The sequence below is a fragment of the Populus alba genome, chromosome 13, assembly GCF_005239225.2.
Source record: "Populus alba chromosome 13, ASM523922v2, whole genome shotgun sequence".
In the NCBI taxonomy this organism is placed as follows: domain Eukaryota; kingdom Viridiplantae; phylum Streptophyta; class Magnoliopsida; order Malpighiales; family Salicaceae; genus Populus; species Populus alba.
This window is the reverse complement of record NC_133296.1, coordinates 14,852,197-14,869,512: the sequence shown is the minus strand read 5'-3', so window position 1 is coordinate 14,869,512 and position 17,316 is coordinate 14,852,197. Positions and strand designations below refer to the sequence as shown.

Genomic DNA, 17,316 nt, shown 5'->3' with positions numbered 1-17,316 from the left:
GTCAGAAAAACCAGCTCGCAGATATCCTTACAAAGGCCGTCTCCAGCAAAATTTTTCAGAATTCACTTGACAAGTTGGGCATCGAAGATATCTTTGCACCAACTTGAGGGGGAGTGTTAGCATTTACTGTCATTGGAGAGATTCTAGGAATTGATTTATTCTACAGTTGTAAATTTCCTAATTATAATAGGAACCTAGAACGTTACAAATTCTTTTTTTTTGTATATATACTACAACAGTGTAAACGTAAGATTTTAATAAAGATTTTACAATTACCAAATTTCCTTCTTTACTTACAGTAACTTGTCCTAACTACTTTGGAGAGATTGTGGAGTGGCTTGGATGGGGCAGTGATGACTTGGTCATGGGCTGGGTTTGTTTTTTTCCTCTATACATGTTCTAACTTGGTGCCTAGGGCATGTGCCAATCACAGATGGTATTTGCAGAAGTTTGAGGATTATCCCAAGAATAGAAAAGCAGTGATCCCTTTCTTCGTTTAGTTATTGATAGAATTGCGTACATGGAAGAATTTGAAGAAGAAGAAGAAGAAGATATTATTAGCTGTTATGTTAATATATATGTATTATGAACAATAAAATTTCAATACCTGAGGAGCTTTTAGTTAATTTAATTCTTGTAAAATATCAACGGGGTCCGTTGCCCACCTTAACAGATCCGAACACAACGTTAACTGCCATAACGACCACCTAGAAAAACAGAGCGAAAGTCTCCAAATAATCTCCATTAATACACAAATATTAGAGAAACACAAAATTTTGCATCAAATCATCAACAATGGCATCTTCCTTTGATTCATTCAACCCTGAAGGATATCAAAATGACCCAACAAAGCAGCATGTCCAACGTGATTATGACGGTGGCTACATAGGTGATGACACATCATTCCCTGGGGCAACACCATTGGCTCAAGAAAATTTCTTCAATGACAACAACATGCATTCTTCTGAGGTGTATGGGTTTGGTATGCCTTCTCCAAGTCCTGAATTTTCCTCAACTTTTGGTTGGATATCTGTTGCCGTTCATCATGAAGGCCTAGTAATTGCTTGCGAAGTACTTGGAAGAAAAACAGAAAGTGGAAAAAAAACCCTCCTAAGAATCTCTATTAGCAACAAAGAGTCGAAAACCATAAAAAAAGCTTCCAATTTTGATCTTCTATGCATATATACATAAACGTAATGCTTTGATGTTGGCACCAGGTTTTTCTAATTGGGAAGGATTTTGGATCTATAAAAGCATATCTAGTCGCTGTTGTGCACCCTGAGAGGGTTTCAGGTCTTGTGTCCCTCGGTATTCCTTTCTTGCTACCAGGTCCTAATTGTATTCGAAATGATCTCATGCCATCAGGTTCTACATAACAAGGTGGCAGGTACGATTCATTTATCTCCTGTGTATTTGATACTTGCCTTTCAGATCCTAGAGTGAGTTTTTGGTGACAATGATAATTACAATTCATTGTTGATCTTGCCTGTTTTCTCTAAACAAACACAGGAACCAGGTAGAGCTGAAACGTATACATTCTCTTTTCTGGAACTGAACCACCAACAGCTAGAGATGACCAGGAAATCATGGACTTGGTTGACCCATCTACTCCTCTGCCACCGTGGTTCTCCGAAGAAGATCTTGCAGCTTATGCATCATTATACGAGAAGTCTGGATTTCGTTTTGCATTACAGGTTCCTTACAGGTAACCAGTAAAGTCGTCTAGGATGCTGTATTCTTATGCAAACAAAACTACGCTAAGAGGGATGACATGGAATTCGACGCAGGTCTTTAGGCATAGATTGTGGAATTACAAATCCAAAAGTTACAGCACCAACATTACTGATCAATGGCCAGAAGGACTATCTCCTAAAGTTTGCGGGTATGGAGGACTACACAAAAAGTGAGCAACTGAAGCATTTTGTACCGGATTTGGACAATGTGTTCCTTGATGAAGGGAACCATTTTGTTCATGAGAATCTCCCAAAGCAGGTGAATGAGCTGATCATTACCTTCCTCACCAAACATTGTAACTGAAGATTATATTCTATGACCATTTCAAGTGTTACGATGGTTTCCAGCTGGGGTACAGAGTGCCTCGCAACTTGTGTTAAGCTGATATGATGTAGGGAACTATGTTTGAAATAAGATATTTTCATCTTTTAAGATCTGATTTTGGTTAATTTCCCATTTATCCTATTTTCATTTGCAATGGGCAATTGTTGAATTAAACGAGAAGAAACAGAAATTAAAGATTACAAAGGAAATCAACCAATTTTAAAATCTCATGTGACCTGATAAAACAATCATAACTTTGTTAATCTCTTAATCTGATAAAAAAAAAAAAACTAAAGTCCAAAATATTGATGTATTTTATAAATGAATAAAGAAGAAAAAGATTTTTTATCTCATACTAAAAAAAAAACACTATCTTCCAAGTGTTTATATGTGTGAATTTCTAATATATAGTAAATTAAATAAAAGCTATGATGGAAAGACTTTTATAGTGGGCTTCCTAATGTTATTATATGTATATTTATAATATCAAAATATGGCATTTGACACTTAATATTTTAATGAGATAAATTTATTTTTGAATTAATTTCTTTAATTTTCATAATTAATTTTAATATTTGTAATTATTAAGATATAACTGAATAACAACTATTCAATTTAATTTAAAATATAAATATTTCATTAGCAGTGATATAGTTTTATTTACAATTATAATATTAAAAGATATAATATTTCATTATAATGTTTTCAATTTTTCAAGTCTATTTAAAACGGTTACTATAACAAAAAACTATAGATAAAAAAAACATTTTTTCTTATCTTTATCTTATCGTCTTATTTTTTTAGAGGTTTAGATGTTTTAATTGTATTGTAAAGATATTGTTTTTATGTGAGACAAATAAATATCTTAAAAACAATGTTTTCACGTTTCCAAACCAACTTCTTATTTGTTTTCATTTTATTATTTATCAAACACAAAAATATTTAAAAATGAGCTAAAACTAACCTAGTAAATAAAACTTGATTAAAAAAATTCAAAAACAATTAAAAAAATAAATTGAAATAGCTTTTTCTAGGTCTAATTTAAGCAAGATCCCGACCTTTGATGGAGCTAGTATTAACATGGATATTTTTTTAATTAACATGGATATTCGGACTAGCTTGCGCACACCTCAATTAATCCACAGGCCCTGAAGTTAATGATCATATAAGACTCCAGTTGCCCTAAGAGAACTTGTACTCGTGACCATTAAAGAACAAACCCAAAACCTAACTAGTTGAGCTACCCATCAGGATTCATTTTGCTCCATTCTATTTGGTTGATATCTACTGATTTCCATTATTTCAGAACACGAAAGTTCTACAGTAAAACGATCATATACTTGGTATATGTAATTCGAGAATCTGTTATTAATATCATTTGATCACCCGTCCATTATGTAAAGCAAAAGTGGCTCTTTGCCTGATGGGAGATCAAACCCCACACTAGTAATACCATAGTCTACTGTAAAATAATGCATGATTGTCGAGGCTGAAGGCGGACTCCTATCATTGCATTTTCATATACAACTCAAAATGACAGCACTGAGCTACCCTAGTATTCAACTCAACTACTGTGACCTAATATTCATAAAAAGATTTTAGAGTTCATAAGCAGGGAATCTAGCCTTGGATGGGTCGATCATATCTAGAAAAAGATAAGTCATGCCTCCCATTCCTTCAAACATTGAGTAGGGGCTATCACCTCCATGCATCTCTCCGGCCGATATAAGTTTGTGAGCTCTATCCAGCAGAAAGCAAGTAAACGCTTTGGCCTTGTATAAGAACTCCATGTTGCCTGTTAGCTGGTACAGTGAGAGAAACAAATACGCATTCCCACTGATGCCATGGCAAATTCCAACTCGCTTGAGCAGCCCACGGTTCCACACTACCTCTGCAGCATTTATAGCTGCTTCCAGAAACTCTTTATCTCCAAAAACCTGAGCATTGCACATTTCAATTTTGTAAAAAGCTGATGCAAAGTAGTTTCCACAAGGACAAAGGGCTCCTACCTATAATTTTAAATGATCTGGGAAAAAAATATTGCTATCTAGTTAGATTCAGTCTTCAAGTATCCAGCCTGATATGTGTGATCAGAGCTATCAAAAGAAGGAATAAACTTTGCTACTACAGAAGTTACAGTTTCAAGTAAACCTATGAATACTGTTCCTACACAAAACATTCTTACAAAAATGAAGGCTACAATCGGTTGGAAAACCTACTCGGATTCAGACCAAAAATAAAGATCTCATTCAAAGATTTAACATTTATTTCATGTATTCAGCCATATTGGATACCGAAGAGATCAAGACAGACACATGCAATAAATGCCATTGCCATTTGCCAATGAATTTGAAAATTTAATGCTCTCATTAACATGACTAAAGGAGAAAGGTCAAAATCTGAATCATTCATAAATATCAAGTTCTTGCTCCAGTGGGGCTTAAATTAGCTTACAATGAACTAGATAACTGGAGAAATTTACCTTAACTGCCTTGACAAGTGTAAGAGCAATTCCAGGTGCTCCATGACACCAATGCACAAGAACATCCCTCTTGCGATCTTCTTCACTTGTAGAGTAGTTGCCGCTGGGAAAGCAGTTATTGATCATGTATTTAAGGGTGCCCTTGACATGCTCAAACTCATCAGGTTTCAGCTCTACATCCAATAAAACATTCATAATACCTGCCAATCCATGGGCAGCACCCCAATACCTCTCACCATACCATTCATACATTAATGGGGAACCTCCTTTCTTCACCAATGCTCTTCCATTTTTTATAATTTCATTCGCAACAGCACGCTACAATAATTTTACCGTTAGACTGTTACATCCTGCTTAACTAATTCAAAACCAAAGTGGCAAAATAGGTAATAGCAGAAATCTCACAATGGTCGTATCAGGGACAGTCCCCTGCCCCATGTGTTTATTTAGGAACAAACAAGCCCATAAGAATCCACTTCTTCCATATAACAACTCATCAGGGTGATTTCTCAACAGCTTAATCTGTTTCATAAACAATCAATAAATACTCACCGACAACCAATTTGTTTTTTTACAAAAATATGAAAAATAACACAAAATAGAGCAAAAAGGCCACCTCTCCTAATTGACTCAGATAGTAACTCTGTAATGCTTCATCATTAGCATGCTTTGCTGCTACAGCCCCAAGTGCACAAACACCAGCTCGCCCACATATAAATGTCACATCCCTAGATTATAAAATACATTCAACAACATTACCAGATGTCCAAACCGAATCCACCCCTCTTTAGTAGCTTCAAATTTGCGTTTTACACAAGAATTGAAAGAATTGCTAATTTAGACTCGCTACTTTCAAAACTCCAAAAACAAGCTTTATCTTTTTTTTAGTACCGTATAACCTTGATAAAATTAATAATTTTCATTAAATAATATTTTTATAGTATCGACTTGAAACCAAGATGGTAAATTAATAATTTGGTGAATTTATAAAATATATTTAAAAAGAAAATGTATAGATCCCATTTGATATATAAATTAATAATCTTATTATATATATATATATATCAAAATTATATATACATGATTTTATAACATCTTATACTTGCTTTTTATTGAAATTAATATTTCTTTTGATCTTATCACTAACGTTTCGTATTAAAAAAAATTATACAAAGTGATTATTGCTTTAAATATTTTTATTATTATTATTAATGTGGGTGTCTGAATTAATTTGTACATATTTTAACTAATCTCACGGCTCCTAAAATTAACAATCATATAAATCTACAGTAGCTATTATATTAGTAATTACAGGACCGAAATCTAACATTATAAGAGGAGTAAACTCCTTAGTTCAAAATTCTTTTTATTGTACCATCTATTAAATGGGCTTTAAACATTTTTGCACGAGTCAAGCTGAAGCTCATATAACCAATGTATTTAACTTCATCTTCCTTTTCATTTTCGATAAAGTTCAATAATTTTTCTCATTACTTAATAATTCTAAAGTTGTCTTTCTTTCTTTTTTATAGGTAGTTCAAAAGTTACTTAATATCTATATCATGATAGTTCAACACCTTAATTAAAATATAAAATTATTGAATGCTTTTATCATCTAGGTGTTACTTTAAATTTTTTAGAGGCATATTATTCAAAAACTTAGTTTTACAATGTTAAAATTTGTTTGTAATTGTACTTCCTCAAACATATGTTGTCGAAGCCAAGACTGCTATATTCATTACATCTATAATATTAATCTTCTCTGGATCAAGGATTCCAATTTCATATGATCCTAATATGAATCTTTAATATAGTGTTGGGGTAGTAAGAAAAACAATTTAATTTTTTATTGATGGGCGTGGCAGCTTCTCTGTAACATTTTTTCTCCTGGGTTTTTGGAAACTTGCAGCTTATCAAATCAGCTTCTTCATCTTCTTCTTTTTTACTTTTCTGAAACAACTAGGCAAGAAAAGAGAAAAAGGGGGAGGACACGTCGAAGAAGATAAAGATTTCTTATGTTCTTCTCGGGGGGTTTGGTCTATGGTTTTCTCCTAATCAAGATTGATGTCCATTTGTTGTTAAGGTATTGTACATAATTCCTTTTGTTGTGATTGATTTTAAGGTTGATTAAAAAGGCACCTGATACTAGCATCTGTTGGGATTATTCCAGAACTCAAACACACACAATTTACGTGGTTCGGCAACTTGCCTACTCCATGGAGCTACTGGTTTGTATTAATGAAGCTTACAAACAATACAAACAACAAAACAAGGAGGAGGAGAAAACTATTCTCAACTCAACTCTACACTCAAGCTCTCTCTTCTCTTTTGTATGCTCTCTCTGTGTTTTGCACACACAACACACAGCTCTTCACAGAGCACATAGATATATAACAAAGGGAGTGAGGGGGCATAAATCATGCAATGATTTATGCCCGCCGATTGTGTCCTCTACCATGTGCAAAGTGGGAGATTAGGTATTCCCACTTGCACATGGTGGGACATGGTTTGTCTCCAATAATTAACAATCTCCCACTTGGAGACAAACAATGAAATTATCTTTTATCCTTGAAGGCCAACTGAAGTTTTACACAACTTCAGTTTATCAAGTGTAACTCCTTTGGTTAACATGTTAGCTGGATTCTTGCTTCCACAGACCTTTTCTAGCATTAGTTGCTCATCGTCTAGTAGTTTTCGGATGAAGTGATATTTGATCTGAATATACTTAGTCCTGAAGTGAAATGCTGGATTCTTGGCAAGGAAGATTGCACTCTGACTGTCGCTATACAAAGTACCTTTTCCATTCAACTTGCCCAATTCTTTCAAAAAACTCTGCAACCATACTATCTCTTTTGCAGATTCTGAGACTGCAACATATTCAGCTTCTGTTGTTGAAAGAGCAACGATCTTTTGCAAGGTAGAACTTCATGAAACGGCAGTACCTCCTAGAGTATAAACATATCCTGTAGTGATCTTTCTGCTATCAACATCTCCTGCTAGATCAGCATCTACAAAACCTTCAAGTTTCAAACCACCAGCTGTGAAACTGATACAAGTTTCCGATGAACCTTTTAAGTACCTCATGATCCATTTCATCGCCTCCCAATGCTGCTTTCCAGGATTGCTCATATATCGGCTTACAACTCTCACTGCATGGGCAATGTCTGGTATGGTACAGACCATAGCATACATCAAAGAGCCGATAATTGAGGCGTATGGAATCTTATCCATGTATCCACATTCTAGCTCAGTTTTTGGTTACTGATCTTTGCTGAGCTTGAAATGATTCCCCAGTGGTGTACTTACTGGTTTAGCATTATCCATACTAAACTTGCTGAGAACCTTATTGACATACTCTGTTTGTGAGAGCTTTAGTATGTCTTTGTCTTTATCTTTGATGATTCTCATTCCAAGTATTTGTTTAGCAACTCCTAGATCCTTCATTTCAAACTGTTTTGACAACTATTGTTTCAGCTTATCAATCTCCTCAATGCTGGATCCTGCAATCAACATATCATCTACATATAATAGTAGAATGATGTAGGAGTTGTCAAAATGTTTGACATAGCAACAATGATCAGCTTGGCATCTTGTATACCCGGAACTGCACATAAAGTTGTCAAACTTCTTGTACCACTGTCTTGGAGCTTGCTTCAAACCGTATAGGCTTTTCTGTAGCTTGCAGACTTGATTCTCCTTTCCTTGCATTGCAAACCCCTCTGGTTGTTGCATGTAAATGTCTTCCTCCAAGTCACCATGAAGGAATGCTATTTTTACATCTAATTGTTCAAGATGTAAATTCTTTATAGCTACTATCCCCAGAACAACTCTGATTGTTGTGAGCTTCACAACTGGAGAAAATATCTCAGAGTAGTCAATGCCTTTCTTTTATTGAAACCCTTTGACAACAAGTCTTGCCTTGAACCATTTGCTTCCGCCATGCTCAGTCTTTACTCTGTAAACCCACTTGTTTTGTAAAGCTTTTTTTCCTTCAGGTAGTGTGGTTAGCTCCCAGGTCTTGTTCTTCAACAACGAACTCATCTCATCCTTCATGGCTAACTCCCACTTGCTTGAGTTTCCATCTTGTAAAGATTCTTCATAAGTTAGCGGTTCACCACCATCTGTCAGCAAAATATAATTCAGTAGAAGTGTGAACCGTTGTGGGGGCTTGACAGTCCTCGAAGACCTGCGAACATCTGGTTCAATTAGCTCCACATCTTCTTGTGTAGTAGTGGGTACAGATATGCTTGAGTCTTCTTGTAAAGACTCTTGATTGTTGTTCTGCTCAATAACATCGGGAAGGCCTTCTAATCTTATGAATTCAGATACTTATGGACTTGTATCTGAATAAGCCATATCTGTTTTTGCACTTGATCTGTCTTTGTACAGAACTTTCTCATTGAAGATCACGTTCCTGCTTCTGATAATCTTTCTATTCTGATCATCCCAGAACCGAAATCCAAATTCTTCATCTCCATAGCCAATGAAGAAACATTTCTTGGATTTGGCATCTAACTTGTTGCGAGCATCAGAATCTATATGAACATATGAAACACACCCAAAGACCTTTAGATGAGAGAGTTGTACCTCTTTTCCTCTCCATACTTCCTCGGGCAATCTGAATTCCAAAGGAACTGATGGTCCACGGTTCATCAAGTAAACTGCGGTATGAACTACGTTAGCCTAGAATGTTTGAGGTAACCCTGAATGCAACCTCATGCTTCTAGCTCGTTCATTGATGGTCATGTTCATCCGTTCAGCAACGCCATTCTGTTGCGGTGTGACTGGAACGGTCTTTTTCATTCTGATACCATTGACAGCACAATACTCTTTGAAACCTCCATCAATGTATTCTCCTTCATTATCAGATCTCAAGCATTTCAACTTTAGACCTGATTCAGTCTCAACCATAGCCTTCCATTTCTTGAATGTTTCAAACACATCAGATTTATTTTTCAGAAAGTAGACCCATACCTTCCTGCTGAAATCATCAATGAAAGTCACATAATACCGAGAACCTCCAAGAGATGCTACTAGAGACGGTCCCCATAAATCTATGTGTACCAGCTCTAGCTTTCTTGGTTTTAAGGTTCTGTCAACCTTTAAGAAACTGAGCTTTTTCTGTTTTCCAAGAACACAGCTTTCACAAATGTCTAGATCGACATTTTTTAATTCTGCCAGCTTTCCCTTCGACTGAAGTATCTTCATCCCCTTTTGACTCATATGGCCAAGTCTACAGTGTCATAGTTGTGCCTGATTTTCTGCTTCTGTAGAGGCAATGGTGTCTGCAACTCTTGTGGTCATATATAGGGTGCCGGTTTTCTTTCCACGAGCTAAAAGCATTGCACCCTTTGATCACAGTTATTAAACTCGGCCCGGCCCGGCGGGTCGACCCGGGTCCTAAACCGGGTCGGGCAACACAAAAGACCGGTGTAAGGAAAAAACCGGCCAGACCCGGCCTGACCCGGGTGACCCGGCCTGACTCGGGTGAGACCCGGAATATATATACTAAGTCACCTGCTCAATTTTTACCCTAATTTCTTTCTTTGTAGTTCGAAGTTCTTTCTTTCTAGCAATGGTTACCATAGATTTGCAAAACAGAAGAGGACAAAACAATCAAATTTAATTTGAAAGAGAAGCTTGATTCCATTGCTATATCTTGTCATCTTGTAGGAGTTTGGTCGAGCAAGCATCGGTCGAATGGTCCCAAAGAAACAAACAAATTGCTTGAAAGAGAAGCTTGATTCCATGTGCGTCCTCTTTCTGCTTCAATCTGCATATATTTTGTTGCTATTGATTTTTTGTAATATCCTGCAAATATTTGTGTTTTGACTGAAAGTCTACTAATTTACACCATTGTTGATTGCGAGCACTAACTTTTATTCTAGCTTAAATGAGTTACTATTTTGCTACAAGTTATTTTATCATCCCTAAATTATGTATGCTACAATATTTGCTGCCTGTCCTTAGCTTGGTATAGAATTGCAGATTCAGCTGGTTTTAGTGTATTTCAGAACAGCCTTTCGGTTTGGAAACTGCATCAGTTACTTCAGAACTCAGTTTTTCTTAATGTACTTTAGAACTAAATCAGTTGTTGTATTATCCAGGTGCTTGTTGGTCGTTTTCAGCTGCTAGAGCCGTCGAAGCCATTGATATATTGTCACTGGATCTTTTGTTAGCCTTTCGGAACAAGATTTAGTTGACTGTGATAGAAGTTTCAATAGTGGCTGTGAGGGTGGACTCATGGACTATGCATTCCAATTTGTAGTAAACAACCACGGGATTGATGCTGAGGAAGATTATCCCTATTGAGCACTGGATGGGACCTGCAATAAGGAAAAGGTGAGCTTTATTTTTCCCCGTTTGCGCTTGTTTTGTTCAGATTCTTCTCTTGCATATGCATGTGTATGTTCTTGGCTGCTTGGCATGTTGTGACTATTGATAAATATGTTGATGTGCCGCAAAACAACGAGAAACAACTCTTACAAGCTGTGCCAGCTAACCCGTGAGTGTGGGTATATGCGGCAGTGAGAGAGCATTTTAGATGTATTTAATTGTGTCTGCATTTTAATTTCTTAGTGCCAGAAGTTGCATCTCCTTTGGGGTGTGTTGTTAGTAGACTCTGATATGTTGTTGAATTGCTTGCCAAAGTTTAAAGAAATCTTGGATATAGAAATCAGTTAAAGTTATGGATGTTTGCAGGGCATAATGTTCTCTCATTGTGTGAAACACTGGACTGGAACGAGCAAAAAGACTTGATTTAGTTGAGGTAAGCTTTTGCAATTTATCACCATTCAATTTTTATCATCATAGTTCAATTTTTCATGCTTGCCTTATTATGTGCTTGAGCTTTCGTTGGGTTATACATACCGAAATAGAGCACCTGATTTAGCTTTGCAGCAATAGCAACATCGTAGTTCAATTTTAATGTTGACTTTTGTGAAGAGATATAGATGGTGATATCTATTCTCAATTAGAAAAGTAAGAAGCATCCAACACATGCAACCTTTTTATTCATCATGTTAGTTTGATTTGATTTACTATAGGTTTATAAAATGGCTTCTCAACATGGTAGCACTTCAAATAGCACTCCTCCAACTACTCAATCATCTGAACCTTCAATTTCCATATCAACATCAATTGGTATAAGAGGAAAAACAGATTTGGCATGGGGTCATTGTAGAGAAGCTCATGAACTTAGTGTGGGATGTAAGAAAACCAAATTAGTATGCTTATATTGTGCCAAAGTTTTTGCGGGTGGAGGCATTAATCGATTCAAGCAACATTTAGCTGGAACTAAAGGAGAAGTGGAACAATGCCGCAAATGTCCTACGGATGTTCGTCATCAAATGGTTCTGAATCTTCAGGGGAATGTTGAAAAGAAAAGGAGAGCTAGAGAAATGGAAGCAGATTTCAATCCATATAACGCTAAACAAAGAGAGCATGAGGAGAGGATGATTAGACAATTAGAGGATGATTGTAAAGGTGATGTTGATGATAATGACGATGATGATGTTGAAGTTGATGGTAAGAAGCTAATGTTACCACCGAAGGTTGTCAATAAAGGAAAGAGTAAAATCACTGGTGCTGTTAAACAATCGTCTGTAAGATGTGGAAAACATAAAGAAAATATAACATTAGGGGCATATTTTATTCCAAGAACAACTCATGGTGCTCAAAAGTCTCTCCAAAGTTGTTGGAAAAACAAAGAAGCTGTCGAACGATGTGATCTTGCTATAGCAAAATGGATGATTGATGCATGTGTACCATTCAATCCTGCAAACTCTGTTTACTATCAGCATGCTATAGATGGTATAACAGCCATGGGTCCTGGTTATAAAGGACCAAATTTTCATGCTCTTCGTGGTTATTACCTAGCAAAGGCGGTTGATGAAGTGAAGATTTTTGTTGAGGGTTATCGAGAAACTTGGAAGAAGACCGGTTGTACATTAATGGCTGATGGATGGACAAATCAAAAGAGGAGAACTTTAATTAATTTCTTAGTATATTGCCCTAAAGGAACTATTTTTTTAAAAACAGTAGATGCATCAGAGGCCTCAAAGACTGTTGTATTGTTGCATAAATTATTTAGAGAGGTTGTTTTATTTGTTGGGCCTGAAAATATTGTGCATATGGTGACTGATAATGCTTCTAATTATGTTGTTGCTTGCAAGTTGTTGGTGGAAGAATTTCCTTCAATATTTTGGTCTCCATGTGCTGCTCATTGCATCAACCTCATACTCCAAGATGTTGGTAAGCTACAATCAGTTTGTTCTGTTGTTGATCATGCTTCTAGTATTACAAAGTATATTTATAATTATTGTTATCCACTATATTTGATGAGGAAGTTCACTGGAGGGAAAGAAATACTTCGACCTGCTCCTACTCGCTTTGCTACTAATTTCATAACTTTGCAAAGCATTTTAGTACACAAAGATAATTTGAGAGCTATGGTGACATCTAGAGAATGGGTCTCCTCTCCTTATGCTAAAGATAGCAAAGGAAAAAGGTTTGTTGATAGTGTATTGAACTCTATGTTTTGGGAAGAATGTGCATCAATTGTACTAATGACCGAACCATTGGTTCGAGTTCTACGAATTGTTGATAGTGATGATAGACCTGCTATGGGATATTTATATGAGGCTATCCATTCTACAAAGGAAGAAATGTTGAGGAGATTTCAAAAGAAAAGAACTAAGGTGCAACCTTTCATAGACATCATTAACAATAGATGGGATGGACAATTGTATAGGAAGCTTTACGCAGCGGGATTTTGGTTGAATCCTCGATTTCAGTATGATGTCAATCTAATGGATAGATATATAAACACCATTTCCGGACTTCTAGATGTTGTTGAGAAGTGTGCAAATGGAAATGCAATTCTGCTAAGCAAGCTTACAAGTGAAATGAAGTTGTTTAGAAATGCAGAACTTGACTTTGGTAGAGTGTCTGCGAAAAATGATCGCACCCTTTTACCTCCAGGTATGTAATTATTTTCATATTCAAAGTAATTTAAAAATATTATCTTGATATAATCTAACTTATTAATTTTGTATATAGATGAATGGTGGGTGTTGTATGGAACTTGTGCTCCAAATCTCCAAAAGCTAGCTATACAAGTTTTGAGTCAAACTTGTAGTTCTTTAGGATGCGAGAGGAATTGGAGTATTTTTTAGCACATCCACTCTAAGAAGAGAAATCGATTGGAGCATCACAGACTTAATGACCTAGTTTATGTCCACTATAATCTGAGATTAAACCAAAAGTATTTTCTTTTCTCTAATTCTTCAAAAGTTATTTATATTATTACATAGCATCATTGATACTTATATTGTGTACCTTAACTTTGATTTTGTAGAAATTATTGGAAAGGACGGAATTATGATCCAATTAATTTTGAGGCATTTTCTGACACTGAAAATTGGATAGTAGAAGATGATCCATCATCTTTAACAACTGAAGAAATAGAGATCTTTCGTCGTGATTTATCCACCATGACTATTCAAGATACTTTTAATGAAGGTAATGGAATATTTGATCTTTCACTTTGTGTCATGATTATCATTTTTATTGATTAAGTATGTTTCAATTGTAGATTTGATAAATATAAATGAGATTGAAGATGACTGTGATGATGAAGATACACAAAAGCATGATGATGTTTCAATAGGCATTAATGAGGTTGGCTCAATTCCATTGGTATTTGATTCAAATTTTGCTCCTATGGACACTAAAGAAGCCAATGCCTATATTCAACCAAAGTAAAGATGTTGTGTAGAAAAAATATGGTTATTCCAATGAGGTCTTGTACTTTACCATTCTTTTCTTCTTCTTCTTTTTTTTTAATTATATTAGTGTTAAGTGTTCAACATATTCTAAAATCTTTTGTTTTCTTTATGCAGCTAAAGATGTTGATTTATGGATTCTAATGCAAAATGGAGTTAAAATGTTGATTTATGGATTATAATGCAAACTAGAGTTGAATGTTGTCACCTTATATTTATTATGTTGAATTATATATCTCTAGAACTTGTTATTTTATTATCCTTATCTTTAAATTATGTTAAATGTTTGTTTATTTGAAGATAAATGCACTTTCTAATCTATTAATGTTAATTAATTATGCTAGTACATATGTTAATGTGATATTTTCTTGTTAATTATGCTAGTATATATATTAATGTGATATTTTATGTTAAAAAAATCATATTAATGTGTGTTTTTGTTCTTGACCCGGGTCAACCCACAAGACCCGTGACCCCGTCATTTCACCGGGTCAACTACCGGGTCGGGTCTGATAACTATGCCTTTGATACTTTCCACATACCTCCAGCAAAATGTATTTCATGACCACTATCGTCAAGCTGTCCAACAGAGATCAACTTCTTTATTAATCCAGGAACATGCCTTACATTCTGCAAGTTCCATGTAGATCCATTCATTGTCTTGATTTGCACATCTCCTATACCCACAACAACCATTGGTTGTCCATCGGCCAGATAGACCACACCATAATCTCCAGCAACATAGTTTAGCATCATGTCATGGTAAGTTGTACAGTGAAATCAAGCACCAGAATCAAGAATCCAATCATCAATTGGACTTTATACAGCAAGAATCAAAGCATCATGTACCTCATATGTGGTAGCGTTTGCAGAGTCAGCTTCAGGTTTTTTCGGTTTTGTGCAACTCCTCATGAAATGACCAGGTTTGCCACAATTCCAACATTCAACCTGCTTTCTGGGTCTAAACTTGCTTTTACTTCTATATCTTGATTTTGATCTGCCTCTGGATAAGCCTCTATCTTGTCTCCTCCCTCGAGTGTTGATGTTGAGAGCTGATCCTGAGCTTGAACTTTCACCTGAGTCTTTCCTTCGCACTTCTTCAGCCAAAATCAAGTCTCGAATGTCATCATACTTCAGTTTGGATTTTCCAGCTGAATTGCTCATGGTTGTCCTCATGCCTTCCCAACTGCTTGGAAGTGAAGCTAGCAAGATGAGTGCACAAATCTCATCATCAAACTCAATCTCAACAGATGATAATTGATTTGTGATGGTATTAAAGTTGTTAAGGTGTTGTGTAACAAAAGTGTTTTCGACCATTTTCAAGTTGAACAACTTTTTCATCAGGTGCACTTTATTATTTGCTTATGGCTTCTCATACATCCCAGACAAGGCTTCCATCAATCTTGCAGTGGATCTTTCTTTTGTAACATTGTGAGCAACTCTTCTTGATAAGGATAGCCGGACAATGCCTAGAACTTGTCTATCAAGAAGTAGCCAATCTTCTTCTTGCATATTTTATAGTTTTCTCCCCAACAAGGGAAGATGAAGTTTCTTCCCATATAGATAATCCTCAATTTGCATTTTCCAGTATCCAAAATCTGTCTCGTCAAATTTTTCAATTCCAGCAGCCTTTATTTCATCTGCCATTTTTACTACTTCTCCGATTCGAATTTCCCAAATCTGACCTTACAAATGTGTCCGGAACGGCCAAAAACGTTGGAAATGACATTGAGATCACCTCAATCAGACTTCGGATGGCTCAGATTTTAGCAATCAAAGTTTTGGATTAACGGACGGTGCAGATGCAGCCGCGTGTCAGCCAGAGTACCGCCTGCGTCGCACCGGATCAAAACTCATAAACAGTGTAGATGTGGACACGTGTCCGAAGTTCAGTGTCTGCGTCGCACAGGATCAAAACTCAGTAACGGTGAAGATGAAGCCACGTGTTAGCAGAGTAGAGCATGCGTCACACCGGTTCAAAACTCCTCAACGGTGCAGATGGAGCCACGTGTCAGAAGATCAGCGCCTACGGGGGCGTATGGATATGCTGACGTGGACTGAGTGACGTGGATGCTTGACCGTACAGACTGCTGACTGGACGGATGACGTGGATGCTTGACCGTATGGATTGCTGACTAGACGGATGACGTGGCGGGTCAACCCGACCCGTTTTGCAGAAACCGGGCGGGGAAGGAGTGTGGCGCGCGTGGGCAGTCTGGACGTCGGCGCGTGGGGGCGCGTGCGGGCATGCAGGATGTCAGGTCTTCGGCGGGTTTTCACCAGTGGATTCGTCTGGTCATCCTCTACACGATGGTATGCTCAAAAACACGTTTTGAGAACTTTGATTGTTGAGTTTGGATCAAACACCCTCTTTTTCAAGAACAAGCTCTGATACCAGTTGTTAGGATTATTCCAGAACTCAAACACACATAATTTACATGGTTCGGCAACTTGCCTACTCCACGGAGCCACTGGTTTGTATTAATGAAGCTTACAAACAATACAAACAACAAAACAAGGAGGAGGAGAAAACTCTTCTCAACTCAACTCTACACTTAAGCTCTCTCTACTGCTTTCTCTTCTCTTCTGTATGTTCTCTCTGTGTTTTGCACACACAACACACAGCTCTTCACAGAGCACATAGATATATAACAAAGGGAGTGAGGGGGCATAAATCATGCAATGATTTATGCCCGTCGATTGTGTCCTCCACCATGTGCAAAGTGGGAGATTAGGTATTCCCACTTGCACATGGTGGGACATGGTTTGTCTCCAATAATTAACAGCATCTTCAGTTTGGAACTAAACACTTTCAAGCACAATCCACAAAGAAAAAAGACACCAGATGTCTCAAGATTTGCCTTTTATATGTAAGTTTAACTATAGCACTTTTGGGATCCCTATTTGGATATGGTTCGTGCTTTTTTTTAGGTTAATTTTTGTTACCTTTCAATTTTAGTGTTTGCTTCTGAGGATTAGAGTTAGGTTTTT

At 36.5% G+C, this 17,316-nt stretch overlaps 2 protein-coding genes and 1 pseudogene across 2 annotated transcripts; 2 read left to right on the top strand and 1 right to left on the bottom strand.

The window, feature by feature from the left end:
- The first annotated feature begins 795 nt into the window (after positions 1 to 795).
- On the top strand, positions 796 to 2,171 carry LOC118040145 (epoxide hydrolase 2-like; annotated as a pseudogene).
- A 1,171-nt stretch (positions 2,172 to 3,342) lies between these two features.
- LOC140954420 (lanC-like protein GCL2) lies at positions 3,343 to 7,771 on the bottom strand. Its single transcript, XM_073403845.1, has 6 exons — positions 7,483 to 7,771; positions 7,199 to 7,407; positions 5,157 to 5,273; positions 4,946 to 5,062; positions 4,541 to 4,858; positions 3,343 to 3,995 (listed from the first exon to the last, which is right to left on the bottom strand). The coding sequence occupies exons 1-6, from the start codon at positions 7,769 to 7,771 to the stop codon at positions 3,657 to 3,659; spliced, it is 1,389 nt and encodes a 462-aa protein (XP_073259946.1). The 3' UTR covers positions 3,343 to 3,656.
- Positions 7,772 to 11,595: 3,824 nt separating this feature from the next.
- Positions 11,596 to 14,118, top strand: LOC140954419 (uncharacterized). Its single transcript, XM_073403844.1, has 2 exons — positions 11,596 to 13,522; positions 13,913 to 14,118. Exons 1-2 carry the CDS (start codon positions 11,596 to 11,598, stop codon positions 14,116 to 14,118), a joined length of 2,133 nt encoding a protein of 710 aa, XP_073259945.1.
- The last annotated feature ends 3,198 nt before the right edge of the window (positions 14,119 to 17,316 follow it).